Consider the following 19,749-nt stretch of genomic DNA (forward strand, 5'->3'; position numbering starts at 1 on the left):
TGGGAACCGGGAGGGGTTCCCACTAGTATCTCGAGGCGGGAGGGGAGGCAGGGGCCCCCCACAGCAGCTGCTCTAGTCACAGAGCGGTGAGCCGCAGCGCGTGAGCCGGGGCCCGGAACGCGAGGGGATGAAGACCCCCAGCGCCACGCCACCCTCAGGTTCATTCCACGCCGACAACTGGCGTGGGCCCGTCTACTTTCTGAGAGGAATGCTCTTCTGGATGACATCTGGTGGCTGCAGACCACCCCCTTTGACATCATATATGTAACCAAGATGCTTCGGATTTTCACAAACGTCGATTTTTTTCTCTCTCCTGATTTTCTGAGCTAGAAATACAGGTGGGCGTCATGCCCACATTCTCTTTCAGGCCTGAGTGTTCCCTCAGGAGTTTTATGGGTTTTCACCCACTGGAAGGCAGTGAGTCTAGCCCTGTACTCCCCAAGCAAGCGAGTCGTGGCAGTCTCAGCTTCGGGGCCTGTGGGCATGAGCCCAACTCGCAGGCCCCCCTCGCCCACAGCCGCACCCCCAGAGACAGGCCGAGCTCCAGAGCGCCGGAGCAGAGGTCTCACCTTTCGTTTTCCAGCGACTTCAAGATCTCCGAGCTTTTCTTTTGCCTGTGGAGAAATGCACAAGCGTCCCGCGTGGCCTCTTCTCCCAGCGGCCCCCGCGGTGCGGACGAGGCTGATTGGGCTGGGGCGCTTAGCCCCACCACTGGGGGTCTGGTTCCCGGGGCCCTGACTCTCCCTCTCCAAGTGTCATCACCCCACTGGGGATGTGGGCACCATGGTCACAGAGATGTCTGACGGAGGGCACAGACATGGGGGCACCGGGGCTGCTGGGGGAGCAAGACACTCGGAGACCGGGAAGAGGGGGCCGGAGGCACAGGGTGGCAAAGCCGCTTCTGGAGTCCTCCACAGGGCCCCCGCTAGCCTGTCCAGGCTGCCAGAGCGCCCGGGCCCTCGCCCCTCAGCCAAGCAGGCCTGCTCCTAGGTCTTAGCGACCTTGCTCAGGAGTCGCCAGGGTGGCTGGCCAGCCTCAGTGCAAGAGGCCACCGGGAACCAAAATGTCGGAGCAGGGTGACCCCAAAGATCTTGCTAAAGCCACCTAAGTTATAGAGGGGAAAGCCGGCAGGCGGCCAGAGCAGTCTCTGGCCAGGAGCTGACCGCCACGCCAGGCCAGAGTCGCCTTCAAGCCGGCGCACATGGGGCGCCCAGAGGACCCTGAGACGGGAGACAGCCGAGGGTGCTGGGGAGCTCCTCGCCCGGGGCGGAGGGCGGCGCCTGACCTCTGATTCTCCTGCAGGAGCTTCTGGATGCGGAGGGAGATGCTCTGCTCCGTCTGCCTCAGCTGCTCCCGCAGCCGCTGGCGCTCTGCGTCCAGGTGGCGCTGGTGCTGGGTCAGGCCCTGCTCCAGCCGAGACCGCTCCTGCGGGACAGCGGGAGGCGGGCAAGGGCCATGGGCTGCAGGCCGGAGCCCGGGTTCCTGCCCTCACCCCACCAGCCCTTTCGGGGGCCTTGAAGCCTCAGCTGCTGCGGAAGAAGGGACTGGCTCACTCCCACCGCCTTCCCACATGAGGGGGCCTGGGCCCAAGCCCAGAGGCTGGCCGGGGTGCATACTGGGGGCCCCCTGGGCTGCCCACTGACCTCCTTGACCGTCTGCAGGATCTCGTCCTTCTGGCTGGTGTTCTGCTGCAGGAGCTGCGCATGCTCCCGCTGCCCCAGCTCCAGGCGCCGCTCAAACTCCAGCTTCTCCAGCATCTTCTGTTCCTGCAAGTGTGGTGGCCCTTGGTAGCTCCTGGCTCAGGCTGCGCACTGGGACTCGGGAGCAGGCTGAGTCCACCTCTACTCTGAGCCTCCTGGGCTGGGGGCTGACTGCCGAGCGCCCCAGGCCCCCAAGGCCCAGAGGCAACCCATGGGCTGTTCAGGCGCAAAGGCTGGCGAGTGGGAGCCTGCGGTCAGGCTGCACCTCGACACTCTCATCTGTCAGACGGAGACACCCGAACACCCGCTGAGGATGGGGGTGGGGGACGGGCAGAAGGGAGCGCGTTACTGGACGCTTTCCTTTAGAGCAGGAAGGACTTGCTCCCTCACGTTGCTTGTCAATGTTGAGAACTTTCATGAGAAGAAAAATAGCAGGAAAAGAGGCATTTTCTTACCTTCCTCTTCTCATAGTCCGAGAACCTGTTCTGGGAGGGAAAATAGAGCGGTCAAGACAAGCCGGGCAGCGGTTCTTGCGAGCACAGGGCCTGGGTCTGGCGGCCACTCTGACCCCCAGGCCCTCCCCAGGCCCTGCCACAAAGGGGGCGTTTTGATGCAGGGGCCGGGTGGCTCCAGAGGGCACTGGTCCAGCACCCCAGGAAGGTCTGGGGACACGGCCGCAGAGAGCGAGGCTGTGGCCAGGAGCTCACCAGAGGGGCTGTGTCCTGGAGGAGGGGGCTGACCCGGGAGGCAAGTCGGGCGGCTTCGGGGAAGTGACGGTCAACGAGCGCTCTTATGAGAGCTCCCGGTGCATGGAGGAAGCCAGGCCCGGCCTGCAGGCGGGCCTCCCGGCCCGGGCAGGGCGCTTACCTGCCACTCCACCTCCTCCCTGGAGAATCTGTCCGTGGGCCCGTCGGGGCTGTCCCGGGAGCTCTCGGCCCCATCCTGCTCCAGGACTGGCAGCAGGTACTGAGACGGAGGGTAATATTCCAGCCCCAACTCTGCAAGAGACCCCCAGCACCTGAGGGGCGTCCGGGGCACTGGAGACCGGCTCCTGTGCTCTCGTCCTTGTCCCTCCCTGCACCCTGCCCCACCCCAACTCGGTCACTGCTCCCCTCTGGCCTAGGCTGGGCTCTCCGTGTGGCTCCCCAGTTCTACCCTGGGCCTGGAAGGTGTCAGGCTCTCAGTAAGCATCACTGCCTGCCTCTCACTCACCCAAGTGAGAGCCAGGTGAGGGGGAAGCCTGCGATTAGCTGAGAAACCGGCCCGAGCTCCGGCCCTGCGGAGCCCCTGTTCACAGCGCCCCTGTCTGGCCCTGCGTGGGGTCCTCCCGGCTCATCTGAAAGGCTCACACTCTGCGCATTGTCTAGTAACGCTCTTTACACATTGCAGCTAAAACCTCCGTCCACAATGTCTGCCCTACCCTCTCCTTCCAGCTGGTAACTCATCTTTTAATTTTGAGGACGGTCTCCTGGGGGTACCGTTTTCAATTTGGATGTTGTCAACATAATGTCTGTTTCCCCCTTCTCCAGGATATGAATAGATGATTCACAAGAAATACTAGATATGGGTAACAGATGTGAAAAAGGTGACAGAACCAAGGAAATTACATTAACATAATAACAGGCCCTCTTGTTTATCTCTTAGGTTAGCAGACTTTAGAGATCAGACCAAGTGTTAGCAGGATGTGGGGGGAGAAAAAGACCCTCCCAGATACTCCCCAGGGCGCGAAACCAGCGTAACCTCCTCAGAGGACAAGCCAGAGCTCGCCCAGCTCACCGTCAGCGGCAAGGCTGCCAGCCCACGCGCCCACTCGCCGGGTGCGAGGCGCGGCTGCCGCGCACATACCAGGGGGCATGGGGGGAGCCGCCGTGCCCACGCGGGGTGTGGCTGCCGGCCACGGGCCGCGCGGAATGCTGGGCAGCAGTTTACAAGGACCCTGACCATGCGGACGAGGGGCCGGGGCCCACGACCTGTTCCTGAGGGAAAAGGTGGCACAGACCACAGTGGGAGACCTCCTTTGGTTTCCCTTTTATGTTGTTAATAGAGCAACCCCCCGATTTCACACACATACTCGAACACCTGCACAGTTACATGGAGTGAAGGGCTGTTTCATGAGCTGAGAGCAGGTAAACGCATGCGCGCCACGTTGTTCTACCTAAGCGCTGGGAAATTAGCAAATCCTTTTAAAGAACACAAAGGGTGCGGTGTAGCTCAGCCACAGCCCACACACACACAACTCAGCTGTTGCTCCAGGACTAATGTGGCAGATGTGTGGCCTGGCGCACGCGGGATAGGGGTGTGACTTATCCTTCTGGAAGCGCAGCGCGCCCAGAACAGCGCAGCCAGGGAGCCCGGCCGGCCGGCTGAACTCGGGGCGCCCTGCCGCCCCGCTGGTTTGCTCTTAGCCGACACCCTGCCGTCTGTGGGCGCGGCTGGGCTGTGTGTAGCTGCTGGTTCTTCCTGACGGCTGCGTCGTGTTCACGAGCAAGCACACATTTGTTTCCGTTCTACCGCTGCTGAACAAGTAGGCAACCGTGAAGGCTGCTGCGAACGTTTTGTTTTGGCTTTGGCAGACATTCACGTGCGTCTCCTAGGGCTCAGACCCGGGCCTGCAACTGGTGGGCCACCAGGTGTCTGGCTGTTCAACTCGAGCAGATAATGGCAGCTCCCGTCTCGCCGCATTTCCACGTCTACCCCGCACGCAGGTGTGGCTCCGGCTGCCGCACAGCTTCGCTGACTCGATGCTGGCAGTTCCGCTGCGGCCATGTTGGCGGCCATGTAGGTTGGGGCATCTCGCAGATTTAATTTGTGTTTTCCTGTTGACTGAAGTCATGTTGAGTCTTTTTTCCCAGGCACTACTGGGATATTCTCTTTGGTAAAATCCCCGTTCAAGTCTCTGGATGCCGCCGTTCCCGTGCTGCCCTGGGCTCTGTGGGAGTCTTCCAGAAGCAGTCCTGGGCTGGATGTGCTCCTATCACAAACACTATTCCCACTGTGTGTCTTGCTTTTTCTCCCCCAAGTCAACACTTGAGACATTTCAGATTCTGAGGAAATCTGTTATCAGCCTTCCATGCTCAGGGCTGCTGGTCTCTCCCCCCACCCCCAGCCTCCCCTCATGGCTGTGGAATTGATCCAGAACCCTTTGCTGCAAGGGCTGTGCCCTGCAATGGCGCTGTGCCACAGGTGAGCCCGCGCTTGTGCGTGCCAGCTGTGTAATGATGCCCAGAGGGGCCGGAGCCCCCAGGCTGTTGGGAGGCAGCTGGGCCCCGCAACCCCTCCTGGCACCAGACATCGCCGGCCCTGGGTTCGGCTCTCTCTGCTGTCCTGCAACCCCTCCAGGTCCAGCCCACCGTGGTCTCTCACAGGTGACCCCAATCCTGTGGTTCCCCACCCTCGCTCTTGCTTCCTCCAGTCCCTCTCCCTCCTTGCAGACAGCGATCTTTGGGAAAAGCTAGTGAGATCACACGCCTCCGTCTCCGGGCCAGGGTCCCCTCCAGCTTGGCCCTCGATCTCTCTTCCTCGGCCCGGGCATCCAGGCCCTCGGCCTTCTCTCCAGGATGCCTCCCGCCGCCCGACCCCCGGCCCTCTGGTGGACGCCTCCCTCGGCCAGGACACCCTGCCCCTGGCTTAGTCTTAGTGATCTTCAGGCTGAGCCAAGCCTTCTCCGCAGACCCTCCCGGCCCCTGTGACGCTCTCTTTTCCTTGTGTGATGACCGCGCAGCCTCGGAGCACGCAGCTTCCTCTGCCTTCCAGGGACGCTGGCCCCTGCCCCCCAGGCCGGGCCGGTGCGGCGGCTTACCTTTGCAGAGGAACTGCTGAATGGCCTCGGTGCCGGCGCTACACACCTCACGCGGGGGGTAGACCATGGACGTGGCGTCAAGGCTCAGGGTCTGCAGAGACAGGGGGCCCCTTCGTATACGTGGCGTTCCCTGTCCTGCTCTACACGATGGGGAATGCCCTGGTCTGGCTGCTCGCAGCTGTGCTTCCTCGTTCCTCTGCCTGGTGCCACGGAAAAGCTCAAGAGGCGCCTTTCCAGAACGGGGAAGAAGGTGGGCCTGGGGTGGCAGGACCGTGCCCCAGAGGCCGGCACGCTCTGAGCTGCCCGTGCGCGGCGGCCACCAAGTGCACGTGGCTACGTAAACATGACGTCGCTCACGTCAGCAACGTTAGCGTGCAGTTCCCCACTGTCCGTCTTGAAACCACCCAGGTTGGGTGGGCTCATTGTTGATTCCTGCAGAACAGAGAATTTTGGGGCCTCGGTGTCCCCTTGTAGGCTGAATCAGGGGACCCAGCAGCCAGCAGGGACACGGCCAGGGAGCAGACTAGCCTCAGAGCGCCGCCCCTAGCCGGGCTCCAGGCCCCGGCGCCTGCAGTCACATGGCTGCGCTGGGCCCAGGTGTCCGTGCCCACCGGCCCGGCACCCACGTGCTCCCACCGGGTGTCCTTGCTCCGAGAGGCGCACAGGACTGCAGGGTGGGCGTGGAAGCTAGTGGCGGCAGGGGAAAGGCCCGAGAGCCCGACCCCCCTTGGCTGGCACTGCAGGGGCCCAGCCGCCGGCCGGCCCCCCCGGGCTGTCTCTGCGCTGCCACCCCTCTCGCCACAGACAGCGGCGCACAGCCGCGGCTGCAGAGGCAGGTCACGGGAGCAGTGGCGGTGGCCTGCCGGACCGTCATCACGAACGGCGCGCTCGAGGTGGGGGCCCGAGGTGAGAGCAGCGGCCTGGCTGTAGGCTGCCCTGTTTCCAGCCTTCCTCTGCGATTACTAGGGGCGCCCCCTCTGTGGGACGCTGGGCGAGCTCCGTAAACTTTGCATGCCCCAGTTTCTTCACCCGCACAGGGGCACAGCAGTATTCGCCTCAGGGGGCTTTCCTGAGGCTTTGGGGTGCAACAGCCTTAGTGATCAGAGCAAGGTCGGCCTCCTTGGCCACCTTCCCGCGTGGGCCGCGGCGTCAGCGTTCGCTAGAGACTGAATCGTGTCCCCCACAATACGCAAGTGGAAGCCCGAGGCCCCCGGGGCCTCCAGACGGGGCTGGGTTTGGACAGAGGCTTCAAGGGTAACCGGCTGAGAGTGACGTCCGCAGGCTGGGCCCTCGTCCACACCACCGGTGTCCGTGGAAGACCGGGTCTGCACCCAGGTCTTCTTCTGCAGAGGGAGATCCCAGCGCCACGCAGGCAGCCCTGGCACCCGGGCGGAGCCCAGGACGCGCGCCCTCCGCCGCCGCCCCAGGCTGCGCTGACGAAACTGCCACCGCGCACTAAGCTGAGGCCGCGGCCTCCTCCCTGCCAGCTCTCTGGGCCTGTGTGCGGGACCCAGCCCAGCAGCTCCCCCATTCTCAGCCCAGCCGTGCCCCCCACAGCCCGCCTCTCCTCGCGCTGCTCCACCTGGAATGCACCCCGCCACGCCTACTCCCCCGCGAGTCCTTTCCAGGCCTCACTCCAGCACCCCTCTTTCATGAGGTGGTCACCCGTCAGCAGCCGGCATTATCGCTTTACTCTGGAGGTGGGTTTCCTGCCTGTCTTGGCCGCAAAAGCCACGTCACAGCGCTGCCCGCTCCCTGCGAGCTCCTCACCAAGCCTTGGGCTCTCGGACCAGCGTGTTCAGGAATGAGCGGGGCGGGGCGGGGGCGTGCCAGGAGGAAGGGCGACGCAGAACGAGGACAAGGCCCACTCACCTCGAGGGTTCGGACGTGCGCTAGCATCTGAGGCAGCTTCTGAATCTCGTTTTCACTCACGTCCAGAGTACGCAAGCTGCGAAGTTCCCCCAAGGTGTCTGGAAGCTCCTTCAGCTTGTTGTCTGGAGAGACCCCAGTGGCCCAGCTCAGCACCCCAGCCCCCTCCACCAGCTTCCTGCCTCAGGGTCTCCGCCCCCCCTAATGTCCAGGACTTGGGGGACGGCAGGAGAGGGGTGCTTTGCTCTGACTCTGGCTCATGCCAGGCCCTGGGCCCTGACAGGCTCCGTGAGGCCGAGCTCGGCCTGGGTTTCAGGGGCCTGGGCTCAGGCTGCAGCCTCAGCACCTACTGGCTGAGGGGCCTCGGAAAAGTGACTTCACCTGCCTGGGCCAGTTCTCCTGACTGTGAAGTAGAGACGAGGGGTTCAATGAGATTACATATGTGTGGCCCTTATATGGGAGTGAGCAGCAAATGGGTAAACGGAGGCATTCTGTGCAGAAAGTGCTTACGGACACGGAAGAATGAGGCACCTCATGAGGGTGACCAAGATGGGGTCTCGAGCGCATCACCGCTCTGTGTCTCACTCTCCCCACCTGTCGATGGGGAGAGCACCTGCTCGCTTTCCACACCTTGGACTTGTCAGGCTCGCCCCACTGGACAGGAAGGACAACTCACTGCTGGGGCTCTGCCTGGCCCTCGGCTGTGGCCACCGCTCCCTGTCACACATCCCCATGACCCCGGTGAGGCCTAGCTGTCACCGTGGTCTGCCCACAAGTCCCTGGCCCCAAGGAGGGGCAGGAACCCTCCAGATGCCCAGCCTCTGGCTACCACGGAGGTCAACCCAACTCACAAATGACCCCTGGGACTGGCTGCCTTCCTGGGAGGTGTGCCCAGGGGGTGCGAGCTCCGGGACGGCCCCGGCCGACCCAGGCCCGAGGGCGGGGCTCCCGGACGCCTACCTTTCACATTGAGGGTCTGCAGCTGGGCCAGCTTCCCGATGGAACGTGGGAGATACGTCAGTTGATTCCTTTCCACGTTCAATACCTAAGAAAGAGGGAACCCGACTGCAGACAAGTGTCTCACCCTGGCCGCTGGCCATCGTCCGGGCCGCACACACATCCCGTCATCTCCTCCTGACAGCCCTGAGGGAAGGCACAGATCCTGTGATCCCTCCTGAGCGGCGAAAGCTGAGGCTGGAGCAGTGCGGTCCGTGCTCAGGAGACCGCCGGCCTTGCGTCCCGCTCCGGCTCAGGTCGGCCCTACACCCACTGCCGAGTGTCCCACACCCCACGATTGGGGAGGGGAGAGGGGCTGACAGCTCAGGGTGCAGGCGAGGCAGTCACGGCAAGTCTCTGGCTCCCGGTGCCAGCAGGACACCGAACGGCAGACAGGCCACGGCTGACGCGGCTGGTGCTGCTCCCTGCAGGACTGGCCCCACGGCGCGAGGCGGCCATCGGATGTCCATGAAAAATGACACACCTGGCAGCGCCGCAGTCATCACAGAGAACGGACATTTGATGAGCCGGAGGGTGGTTCTGAGTTACAGCCAGGTACCCAAAAGATGCGAAGCCGCGAATGCCAAGACTCCAGGAAAATGGAGCCTCAAGCGAGCCTGAGCAGGATGCCGGGCCGGACGCTGGCGCTGCCCTGGCCACTTCCTGCCGTGTCACCGGGGCCAGTCCCTGCCGTCCCTCTGGACCCCAGTGCTCTCTCTGTCCAATATGACGGCGTCACCCACAGCACACGGCCACTTCTGTCTCCTCCAGGTGCGAGGCAGGTGCTGAGGGGGTGCTGGCCTCATGGGACTGCACTTCAGTAGGGGAGGCCGTCGAGCCGGTCATCAGTGACCAGTGACTATGGGGGGCCAACGGCACCTGGGTGGGGGTCGGGGTTGAGGCAGAGGCCAGTAAAGGGGGATCTGCTCATCCAGGGAGCCCTGAAGGACACCGGCTGAGGGTGAAGGATGAGCCACCGAGGCAGGGGCAGTCGAGGAGAGGCCCACAGGGGTGAGGCGCAGAGGGCCCGGCAGGGTTTCAGGAGCTTACTGCGGGGAGCAAAAGGGGAGAGGAAGGAGGAGATCGGAAAGACAAGGGGCCCATGTGTAGGGTCTGACGGGGCACAGGGCAGAGGGTGAATTTTCATCTAGTGTGTGGGAGACACCTGAGACACCTGTTTCTCCGCGAGGGCGATACCAACAGCCGCCCCATGAGTGAAACCGCTCAGCTGGGGGCAGGGTGAGGCACGCTCAGTAAACTCAGCAGACAAGAAGACAGGAGACAGAGTTGGGGTGCTGGGCTCATCATTCTTAACAGCAGGACTCGCGGGGTGCTCCTTTTCCTTAAAGTTTTGGGAGCTCAAGGTAAAATCCCCCAATGCATACACAAAATACAGGAGAGACACCCACAGAGCAGCTGGTGAGGGCAAGCGTGCCCCTGGGAACCCTAAGAGCCAAGGCTGGGGGAGCTCGCACCGGGGGCAGCCCTGGAAGAGACAATCAGAATGTTCCAGACTAGGGGCGTGAGGAGCGGTGGGCTGCGATGTCTCGCTGGGCCCTCAGAGGTGGGGTCTGCTCCCTGCGGCCGTACCTGGAGGGCCGTCAGCTGCCCTATGTCTTCAGGGAGGGCGGCCAGCTGGTTCTCGTGAAGATCCAGAACCTGCGGAACAAGACGGGTCACAGAGCTGCTGCAGGCTCCCGGAGGGAGGGAGGTGGGCGGCGAGAGGCCCTCTGGCTTGAAACAAAGAGCACCCCGCACTTCCTCCCCAACCAAGTGACCATTCCCTCTCATTTCCTTTATGCCATCTCATCCTTCCAGTTATTAAGTTCCGCCTGGCTGGGTGCCAGGAGGGTGGCATCACACGTTGGCCACGGAGGCCCTGGCTCCCCAGAGGATCACTCTCTGTTCCCTGCCAGTTCACTTGCTACGCGGCTGCGGGTGGCTCCCAGAGAGCAAGACCTGTAACCCAGCCCACGCACAGCATGCTGAGGGCGCCCAGACACCAGCTGGTCAAGCCGCAGGCTGGCAGCCACTCTAGGCCTGACTGGCAGAAATAGGGGGGACCGGACGAGAGTGGGGTGCTGGGCTGAGACCCTGACGCCAGGGAGAAGGGTCAGTACCTTGATGGTCGCCAGACTCAGGAGGCTACAGGATTTCGGAAGCAGAGACGTGAGGTGATTCGTGTGGACAATCAACACCTGCATGGGAAAGCGTCGCCACACGCTGTGTTGAAGAGCTAACGGCAGAGAGGCCTTGCGGAGGCCCCGGCCCGCCCCGTGTCCCTGATCCCCTGGAAACCTCCAAGTGGGGTGTAGTTCGTGGAGTCTCTGGATGTGGAATCAAACGACCTTAAAGTCTGGAATTTCGAGGGTGAAAGGGGCTTCAGAGGCCACCCCACCTTCCCGTCCCGAAGGGCCCGCGCATCCGTCCTGACCTTACTGTCCTCAGCTGCAGCCTCCTGGTAAGCAGGCGCCTCCCGAGGACCGCCTCGCTGAGCAACAAGCTCAGGCCATGGGGCTCTCGGCCCCGGGCGGGCTCGCGGTCCGGGCCCCATCAGCGGGCGGCCCCCTCCACCCCAACCCCCCGCTTTGCTGGGTCCCGACCCGGCACGGATAGTTCTAGAGCGGCGTGCTCACTGCTGCTGCAAGGAGCCTCGCTCCCTCACGGAGCGCAAGCATTTGGAACACTCTGCCATGTTCAAAGCTAGGGTGCCTTTGTGAGAACCGTTCCTGCGCCTCATGGCCCCCCAGTGACCACAGTGAAATAAATGAGCGGCGCTTTTATGGCTATTAACCGAGAGGGCGCTTCGTGGCCACGCAGGCACAGCCCGCGGGCGCTCACCGCTAGCCTGGAGCTGGCCACGCCCCTGCCTCGTGGCGACTGCAGTCCGGCAGACCAGCGACAGGTGCTGGACGTCCTGGGTGCCCCGGCTCCAGCAAATTCCCAGACCCCGACTGTTCTCCCGTGACCTAGTGTGTGGAGACTGCCCTGCTGCACCTCACTTAACCCTCACGAGGCCTCTGTGCAGGCGGAACTGTAACTTCCACATTTCGTGGATGGAGAAACAAAGCTGTAAGAGTTGGAGGAAGCTGCCCCAGGCCTGAGGGGCAAAGTCCCGGAGCTAAGGGTGCTCCCCTGCTGTGAGAGTGCGGCGGGAAGGGTGGCCAGAGAGGAGGGAGGTGTCTGTGCACGGGACAGCTCCTGGGAAACCCCCTGACTTCACACAAGCAAACGTGCAATAAACGATTCTTAGAAATCGAGGCCGCGTCTCACCTTCTTCTGCAGAACTTTGCATGTTGCAAAAGCCCCAAATGGAATCTAAAATCAGAAAAAGTGAGTTAGCACCTCCTCTACTGCCTGTTTTTGTTTTTTAAAGATCTATTTATGTATGCACACAGAACTGGGGCACAGGCCAGAGGTGCAGGGGCAGTGAGAGGCTTCACCAGAGACAGACTGGGGAGCAGAACAGGCAGATGGATGAGATACACGGCTGAGGGGAGTGTGGAGACAGGAGAGGTCTGCTGCAGCAGGCGGGTCACTCCCTGGCCGAGGACTGAACTCGCCTTGCAGTGGCCATGGACAGCTTCCTAGTGCTGCGCCACCAGGGCGGGCCACCAGATTTTAACCTGCTTTCTGAGGGACACAGCTGAGGGATGAGCAGACGGTGAACAAAGCGCCGAGGCGGAGACGGCGGGTGGGCCGCAGGGCTGGCGAGCAAAGTGGCCCCAAGACAGCCTGCCCCCTTCAACTTGGCTGAACTTGGCTGACGTGGGCTGACAACACCCCCCCTCCACTGTGAACTCTGAGAGGAAAAGACTGACCCAGTGCTCCCCAAACTCTGGGCGTCTGTGGGTACATTTTCTAGACCCCTTTACTCTCACAGAGTGTGTTGAGGCCAAGAGATGATCTCAGTTCTTTCTGACAAGAACATAAACAAAAACAAAGGAGACGACTCTTGACCATGGCTTCTGGGCTTTCAGAGCCCCCGTCCACATAGGGTCACCTGACCCAGAACAAGAACAGCTGCAATTCCCCCACTCACCTCGGAGAGCTCACACTTGGAGATGTCAAGGATGTCATCTGCTCCAGCTTCTTTTGCCTAACGGTGAAAAATAATTCCAATAAAACAAAAAGTACTCACACAGAATTACTCTTGCGGGTGAACATGCAAGGAAACAGGTGAAGGGCTGCAAGGGACCATGGGGCCAGCTGGTTCACGGGCCCATTTTGCAGCTGGACCAACGTCTGGCCGTGGGGGGGCTGGGCTTGAGGTGCAGCGAGGAAAGGCACAAACACCACCAGTGTGAGCAGCCTCGGGCCTCCCGAGCGCTGACCGCAGCCTCATCAGTCCTGGAGTTGGGGGGGGGTGGCCGGGGGGAGAGAGCAGAGCTGTCTGGGCAGTGGTGGAGATGGGGTGGCTCAGGAAACCCGATTTCCTCACCAGACACAGCTGGTACTCCAGGCGTTTCCGAGCCTCCTCACTAGGTTTCCGTTTCCGGAAGAAGAGTGGCATCCTTTTTTTTCTCCTGGGGTGATCTCCTCCACACTAGGGCATGGGAGAAGAGTTGTGGAATTTGTCGTAGTCCCAGGCACCTGTCGCTGGCCTGCTGGACTGTAGTGCCACCCCCGAGGGTGGCGGCGGGGCCAGCTCCAGGCCAGCATGTGCCTAGGGACACTCTGGTCTTTGGTGCGTAAACAGCAAGCATCAGCATGGACACCAGGTGACCTATGTTTGGGCCACGTTGGCTCACTGTGTGACGCTGGCATAATTTTTCCCCTTTGCCCCATTCTGGACCCTCCTTCCAGCCCTCCTACCCCCCAGTCTCTCTTCCATGTAAGCCAGGGTTGATCTGGAGAAATTTCCTTTCCAAAGATGGACATTGAGGACTCCACACACTTCTAACTCCCAAAACACAGAGTGTTCGGCATAAGCCAACCAAACATGCCATGGCAGTTGGCACTCATGACCTTGACCTTGGGGAGCTCAGCTACATCAACACCCAAGAGTTCTCTATGTTCATTAAAAATTCAAATTCTGGCTCAGGCACCCGCCCCCTGCTATTGTTCCATTTGATTCTCACCCCAGCCCTGTTTCTATTGACAAGGCTGCTCAGCCACCTGCTACCCAGCCTGGACTGTAGCAAAACCAGTCTAGAACTCTCCTCTTTTCGGTCCTGATTTTGTGAAATTTGCCCAACTCCTTAACGTGCCGATAACTTAGCACGGCAGGGAGACGACTCTAAACTGAGGCCGGCTCTTCCAGTCACAGGCGGGAAATAATCATCCAGGGAAGCCTATAGGTTAACAGCAAAGATGTAGGGGTGAAATCTAACTGGGTTTGAATCTACCCACCGACCATGTCACCGGGTTCACCTCTCTGAGCCTCAGTTTCTGCATCTGTAAAGTCGTGACCCACCCTGGGTTACCCTGAGGATCCCTGGATTTCATAGAGGAAGCCCACAGGAGGGCCCAGCCACTAGCCCCACCACCTACAGACATCTGTCCAGCACTGCGACAGCATCAGCACTGCTGAGGAGCTGCGGGTGAAGACCCACCCAAGGGGGACAGCAGGATCACAGGTCTCCGCCCACAGGGGCGTGGGCTGTGTGGGGAGCTGGCCAAGCCTGCAGGGCTGGCTGGCTCAGGCCCCTCTTTGTCACCCCACCTGCCGCAGTGGTGGGGAATGGCCTCAAAACAGCCCTCCCCAAAACAGCTCTTACTCCGCTGCTCCCCAAAGCCTAACGCTCGTTCACCCCCTCCCTGAAGTCCAGCCCAGCTCACCTCATCCTCAGTGACCACCCCGGTCTCATCCTTCTCGAGTCAGCTCCTCCCTATCTGCTCCCTGAGTCCATTCCCCACCGGTGCTGTCATCCCAGTCCCCTACATTCAGCGCTGATGGGGAGGCCACCCCGTCCTCCGCCCTGGGGCGGGGTCGCCCGGGGCGTGCACACCTGGCTGTGTGGATGGTCGCCCGACGCTCCTTCCCTCCGCTGGACCTGAAGGCCGGCAGATCACTCGTAGGGCCTGGGCATGGACGCTGGTCGGGACCACCCGCCCGGCCGCGGGAGCCCAGTCTGTCCTCGGAGCGCAGCGGCTGGCGCCGAAACTCACCCTCAGAAAGTCGTGCAGCCCTGGACGTCGGAGAATCAAGAGTTGGACTGGATTTAGAGCCGAATGAAACTGTTTCGGTGACGAACACGCATACGTCATGAGAGCGCTGGAAGGAGGCCCGGGGTGAATGTGGGTCTGGGGTCTCGGGAAGCGGGGTGCAGACCCCTCAGGGGAGGGGCGGGGCTCTGAGATTGGGTGACAGGCACCACGAGATGACCCTTAAAAGAAGACAAATGGGATAGCGGAGCCCGGGATTTTGCGAGCAGCTCTCCTGTCTTGTTTGGCTCCTTGGGACAAATGCGCTGAACCCCTCCCTACACCCACCCCCGCCTCCCCGGGGACCCCCATCCATAGCTCACAGCGAATGAAGATCTGCCACTAGCCCCGGCGCCTGCCCACAAGAAACATGGCGGCAAGGGCGTCGCTGGCCGGCAGGCGGCGCCTGCGGTTCTCGCGAGAGCCGCGCCCTCCCGCCTATATCCGGCGTGCTAGGCTCTTTTCCGGCCTTTCGGCTTTCGGCTCGGAGGAGGCCACGGTGCAACTTTCTTCGGTCGTCCCGAATCCGGGTTCATCCGACACCGGCCGCCTCCACCATGCCGCCTAAGTTCGACCCCAACGAAGTCAAAGTCGGTGCGTGCTTTAGCGATGGCCGGGCTGCGGGCCGGAGCGCCCCTGCGCCCCGCAGCGCGCCCGGCCTGCGGCTCCCGCCGCCCTGGCCCCTCCACGCGGGCTTAAACGCCGCTGCCTCCTAGGGCCCCCTGGTGCCGCGCTCAGGTCGCCAGCGGGCCTGGCCGCGCCTGTTACTTTTGCTTGGCCTCAGCTCCCCCACCTGTAAGGGGAGGGAGGACTGGACGACCCGCGGTGGCTTGGCCCCCGGCACGCCTTAGGGTAAGGTTTGTGTCGGGGCGCCCCTTCCCCCCGGAGGGCTCGCCTGGCGGTCGGGCGGTCCACGCCGAGGAGGGGGCGACTCGCTTCCCGCCGAGGTGCTTGGCCCGGAAGGCAAAGGCGCGGCCGGGGGCCGGGGCGCCCTGCGCACGGCGCTCACCCCTCTTTTCTCCCAGTGTACCTGCGCTGCACCGGTGGGGAAGTCGGTGCCACGTCCGCCCTGGCCCCCAAGATCGGACCCCTGGGCCTGGTGAGTCGGCCGGAGGCGGCGGCCGGGGAGGCGAGGCGAGGCGAGCCCCGCAGCCGGGGAGGTGTGGGGGCCGGAGCTGTGCCTGGCCCTCGGTGCTCTGCGCCTGCGGCGGGGCGGGAGGCGGCCGAGCGCCCGTTCAGGGGCCGGCGCGGGGCAGGCTGGTTCGCTGTAGCTGGGCGCGGCGGGCGCGAGCCGGCGGAGGAAGGTGCAGGTGAGCCGCTGAGCTCGGTAGGCCTTTAGTCGTGGTCAGCGGCTTACAGCCTCGGAAGTGGCTCCAGCACTACCCACCCACTTGGGGGTCGCGGAGGGCTGCCCCAGCGCCCTGAGCCTGCCATTTGCAGCCTTGGACAACCCCCAGCCTGTGGCGATAGTCACAGCCTGACGTGTTCGTGGCCCCTCAGCTGGACAGCTTCGAGCGCGGGAGGAGGGTTTCTGGGAAGGCCTGGTGGGCTCTAAGGCTGTGCCTCCGCTTGGGCGTGATGAGATTTTCTTTCTGCAGTCTCCAAAAAAAGTCGGGGATGACATTGCCAAGGCAACTGGCGATTGGAAGGGTCTGAGGATAACAGTGAAACTGACCATTCAGAACAGACAGGCACAGGTACTTGGCGGGAGGGAGGGCAGAGGTGGCCACTCTCCGTTCCTGGGTGGGTGATACTTGCTGGCAGGGCGCCTGCCACCAGGGGTGAGGAGCAGGAGGCAAGGTTATGGGGGGGGGGGCTTTTTCCAGAGTTCGGGCCACCTTTCGGTTGGAAAATACTCGAGTCACTCCAGTGTCTGGCCCGTTGTCTGAGCAGCAGCGTGGTCCAGTTCACTCACACTGAGACTCTCTAATGCAGATTGAGGTGGTACCTTCAGCCTCTGCCCTCATCATCAAGGCCCTCAAGGAACCACCAAGAGACCGGAAGAAGCAGAAAAACAGTGAGTGGCCCTTTCCCTACTAGTTGGCTACAGAGGGGTGTGGCCTGCCCAGCGTGGTGCTTAGCAGCAGGTTTCCGGGCTCGCTCAGGGTCTGACAGGCTCTCAGAGCCAGGCACGACCAAGCAAAACAGCTGGCCCAGGAACTAACCCTTGACTTGTACCTCCCATGGAAGCCACCAGCCCCTAGTGGGGTGCCCCCAGCCACCCGCCACTGCGCCTGACCAGATCTGTGGGCTGGTGCAATCCAGAGGTGAGCTGATAGTGAACCCCAGCTTAGGAAACAGGGTTGTTCTTCATGTGGGTGACTCTGTGCCGAAAGCATGGGAACACCTCCAGGATAGATGACAGAGGATTTTACTGGGTCTGCTCTGGCTGTGACAAAACCTTTTTTTTTTTCCCTTCTCTGCAGTTAAGCACAGTGGAAATATCACATTTGACGAGATTGTCAGCATAGCCCGACAGATGCGGCACCGATCATTGGCTAGAGAACTCTCTGGTAAGAGCGAGGCAGTAGAGACCTGCACTGTTAAATGTGGGGTGCATCTGAGTGGTTATTTTCCTATGGAGAGGTTACCCCAGAATTGGGGTGCTGTACCATTGCATTTCAGCCACTGACACTGGCTTGCCATGTGATTGGCTTGGGCTTGATCTGTGTAATCGAACTGGTACATAAGTACACAGACGTCTAGACTCTGGCTGGGAGGTGTGTTTGAGGCTCTGAACTAGGTTACCCCTCTCCTTGTCTGCTGTGCAACTCACAAGGAACCCCCCCCCCCACCTGTCTGGGAACCATGAGACCCATTAACCAGAGGCTACTTTCTGGGTTCCAGGCACCATTAAAGAGATCCTTGGCACCGCCCAGTCCGTGGGCTGCAATGTTGACGGCCGCCACCCTCACGACATCATTGACGACATCAACAGTGGGGCGGTGGAGTGCCCTGCCGTAAGTGAGCTGCATCGGGCTACTGGCTACGCTAGAAATTGGGGTGGGAGTTGGAGGGGAGCTAATGCATTCATGGGGAGGAGCTGGAAAGTTACAGAAGTGGCCTTGAGTTGGGAGGGAAGAACTTTCTGTCCTTTTGCTGATCTGGTTCTTTTTTCATCCCACAGAGTTAAGGAAAATCGAGAGAAATCCCAATAAAGGATCGTTTGACTGGACATTTTGATGTGGCCTCTTCTTTGGGCAGGGGTTGGGGGGGGAAACACACCGGGTCTTTTGTGGTCAGAAGGCCCTCCCTGGGGCCAAGGTGGGAGGGTCCTTGGGGGAGCAGTGAGTAGCCAGGTTTCTGCCCTGCATAGAGGAGACTAGAGAGCAGGTCTCGGCCTTGTTTGTGCCAGTGTAAACGTGGAGGAAGCTCTGGTGCCAGGGCTCAGCCTGCAGATGCACCGGTACAGGAAGCTGGGCGCTACCATGGCGGTCACTGGCGCCGGCAGTGCCCTCGTAGCCCTCCTGCTCTCGGCTGGTCTGCTCCAGTCCACTATTTCCTCACGTTTTCCCCTTTCCCCAGCTCGTCCTTGTCCTCCCCTAGTTTTCCTTTCCATGTACTTTACTATGTAACAGGGTAGGACTTCAGAAACCAGGCCAGTGGAAGCCCCACCCCGAGGGCTTTCTGGACACGTCCCTCGGAGTGGGAAGGGGCAGTCATCTCGCTCCCATTTTGCTCAGTCCCTTTAGAGCAGGTGGCCTTCCCTCCCAGTTTTGTACACAGGGCTAGAGAACACCATACTGGGGGCTTGGGGTCGCTGGTGGGCAGCTGTTAGGCAAACCTGAGGAGGCCAGTCTGGAAGCAAGTGCTGCTGAGTGTTGAAGGTTAAGACTACTAGCTGGGGGCAGGAACTCAGGGGGCCGAGGCGGGGCTGCCCACCAGGCAGAAATAATCAACAGGGTGGGACCCTGATGAGCAAGAAAGTAAATAGGACCCACTAGGCCACAGCACCACTGGCAGCAGGTTGCCTCTGTCCTGAAGACCCTCCCAGTGTAGCCTGGAGGATCACCCCTGTTGCCCCCTTTTCTGAGGCAAGGCTGGGCCAGGCTTTCAGTGGGAAACTTGAATCTGGGGCTGTTAAAATCTGCGTAGTGGGAGCCTAGCATTGAGCCCCCCAAAGTCTGGGAACTGCCTGCATTTCCAGGAACTGGAAGTGTCATTGATGAGTCAGTTTCTGAAAAAGCTTCCAAGCCCAACGGAAGCTTCCCTGTGTTTCCCAGCAGGTGCGACTTCACCTGGAGCACAACAGTTACTGCCAGTTAGAGACGTCTCCATTTAACTTCACCGAAACTTCATTTCCCCTGCAGCTTTTAGGTAGGCTAGGACTGCTCTGCCCTTCCCAGTCATGGGTGTGCCCGCGGGCCCTGCGGGACTGTAGGGGAGGAGGCAGGCCTTGGAGCCTCACTCCCTTCTCACTAGTACCTTACCCCAGGCCAGGTTTTAGGCAAATGCTTTCTGGCCACTGATGCATTTTCTAATTTTGCAAGGCCCGTTCTAGACGGCAAGCCCTGCCAGAACAGCCCAGTGTTCAAGGACCAAGTTCCTAGCTGGCTGGATGGCATTTACAGGCTGTGGCTCCTGCTGAAGTCCTCGCTACACAAAATGTACAGCGAGCTAAATGTCTAAGACAGTGATGTGGGCGGGCCTGGCTCTGCTTCCTGAAGACGCTAAGGGCAAGTCAGACTCCATGGGAAACGTTAAAGAGCAACTTTATTAAGGTGCTTTCGCGTGTGGCTCTGGGATCCAGACTATAAAAAGCACCTCCAGATGCTTTCAATCTGTCCGCACTTACCTGGCCCGATCCACTGCAGTTCGTCCCAGTCACTCTCCAGCATGGAGTCTCTGATGCCTGACGAAGGCCGAGCTACACCTGAAGGCCTTCCCGCACGCGGGGCACTGGTAGGGCCTCTCGCCCGTGTGGATTCTCTGGTGCTGACTAAGGGACGAGTTCTGGCTAAAGGCCTTCCCGCACGCGCGACACTCGTAGGGCTTCTCGCCCGTGTGGATTATGTGATGCCGGATGAGGGCTGAGCTCTCGCCGAAGAGCTTCCCGCACTCGTTACATCTGTAAGGCTTCTCCCCGGTGTGGGTCTTCTGGTGAATGAGGAGGTTTGTGCTCTGGCTGAAGGCCTTGCCGCACTCGCCGCACCGGTAGGGCTTCTCCCCGGTGTGGGTCCTCTGGTGGTTGGTGAGGTTGGCGCTCTGGCTGAAGGCCTTGCCGCAGTCGCCGCACCG

At 61.3% G+C, this 19,749-nt stretch overlaps 3 protein-coding genes across 3 annotated transcripts in view; 1 reads left to right on the top strand and 2 right to left on the bottom strand.

Annotated features, from left to right (window-relative positions):
* Positions 1-14,762, bottom strand: part of LRSAM1 (leucine rich repeat and sterile alpha motif containing 1) — a 28,089-nt gene extending 13,327 nt beyond the window's left edge. Inside the window, exons 1-14 of the mRNA XM_004677312.2 lie at positions 14,476-14,762; positions 12,806-12,910; positions 12,407-12,463; positions 11,638-11,682; positions 10,485-10,562; positions 9,955-10,023; positions 8,329-8,413; positions 7,372-7,493; positions 5,500-5,590; positions 2,568-2,698; positions 2,156-2,185; positions 1,644-1,766; positions 1,286-1,425; positions 570-614 (exon numbers count right to left, since the gene is read on the bottom strand). Coding sequence (XP_004677369.2) covers positions 570-614; positions 1,286-1,425; positions 1,644-1,766; positions 2,156-2,185; positions 2,568-2,698; positions 5,500-5,590; positions 7,372-7,493; positions 8,329-8,413; positions 9,955-10,023; positions 10,485-10,562; positions 11,638-11,682; positions 12,407-12,463; positions 12,806-12,910; positions 14,476-14,574 — 1,220 coding nt within the window. The 5' untranslated portion in view covers positions 14,575-14,762. The remainder of the gene's footprint in view (positions 1-569; positions 615-1,285; positions 1,426-1,643; positions 1,767-2,155; positions 2,186-2,567; positions 2,699-5,499; positions 5,591-7,371; positions 7,494-8,328; positions 8,414-9,954; positions 10,024-10,484; positions 10,563-11,637; positions 11,683-12,406; positions 12,464-12,805; positions 12,911-14,475) is intronic.
* Positions 14,763-14,974: 212 nt separating this feature from the next.
* On the top strand, positions 14,975-17,686 carry RPL12 (ribosomal protein L12). Its single transcript, XM_004677314.2, has 7 exons — positions 14,975-15,105; positions 15,537-15,610; positions 16,110-16,208; positions 16,447-16,528; positions 16,938-17,024; positions 17,359-17,471; positions 17,639-17,686. The coding sequence occupies exons 1-7, from the start codon at positions 15,069-15,071 to the stop codon at positions 17,642-17,644; spliced, it is 498 nt and encodes a 165-aa protein (XP_004677371.1). The 5' UTR covers positions 14,975-15,068; the 3' UTR covers positions 17,645-17,686.
* A 1,542-nt stretch (positions 17,687-19,228) lies between these two features.
* ZNF79 (zinc finger protein 79) overlaps positions 19,229-19,749 on the bottom strand; it is a 5,906-nt gene continuing 5,385 nt past the window's right edge. Inside the window, exon 6 of the mRNA XM_012721428.1 lies at positions 19,229-19,728. Coding sequence (XP_012576882.1) covers positions 19,336-19,728 — 393 coding nt within the window. The 3' untranslated portion in view covers positions 19,229-19,335. The remainder of the gene's footprint in view (positions 19,729-19,749) is intronic.

The sequence above is a fragment of the Condylura cristata genome, unplaced genomic scaffold (assembly GCF_000260355.1).
Source record: "Condylura cristata isolate star-nosed mole 26May11 unplaced genomic scaffold, ConCri1.0 scaffold00006, whole genome shotgun sequence".
NCBI lineage: Eukaryota > Metazoa > Chordata > Mammalia > Eulipotyphla > Talpidae > Condylura > Condylura cristata.

What these genes read in the sequence shown, in the direction of transcription:
- RPL12 (XM_004677314.2), top strand. Translation starts at nt 15,069, where the DNA reads ATGCCGCCTAAGTTCGACCCCAACGAAGTCAAAGTCG. An exon ending in TTCAGAACAGACAGGCACAG is followed by an intron (nt 16,209 to 16,446) that starts GTACTTGGCGGG and finishes TCTCTAATGCAG; the next exon opens with ATTGAGGTGGTACCTTCAGC. An exon ending in CCGGAAGAAGCAGAAAAACA is followed by an intron (nt 16,529 to 16,937) that starts GTGAGTGGCCCT and finishes CCTTCTCTGCAG; the next exon opens with TTAAGCACAGTGGAAATATC.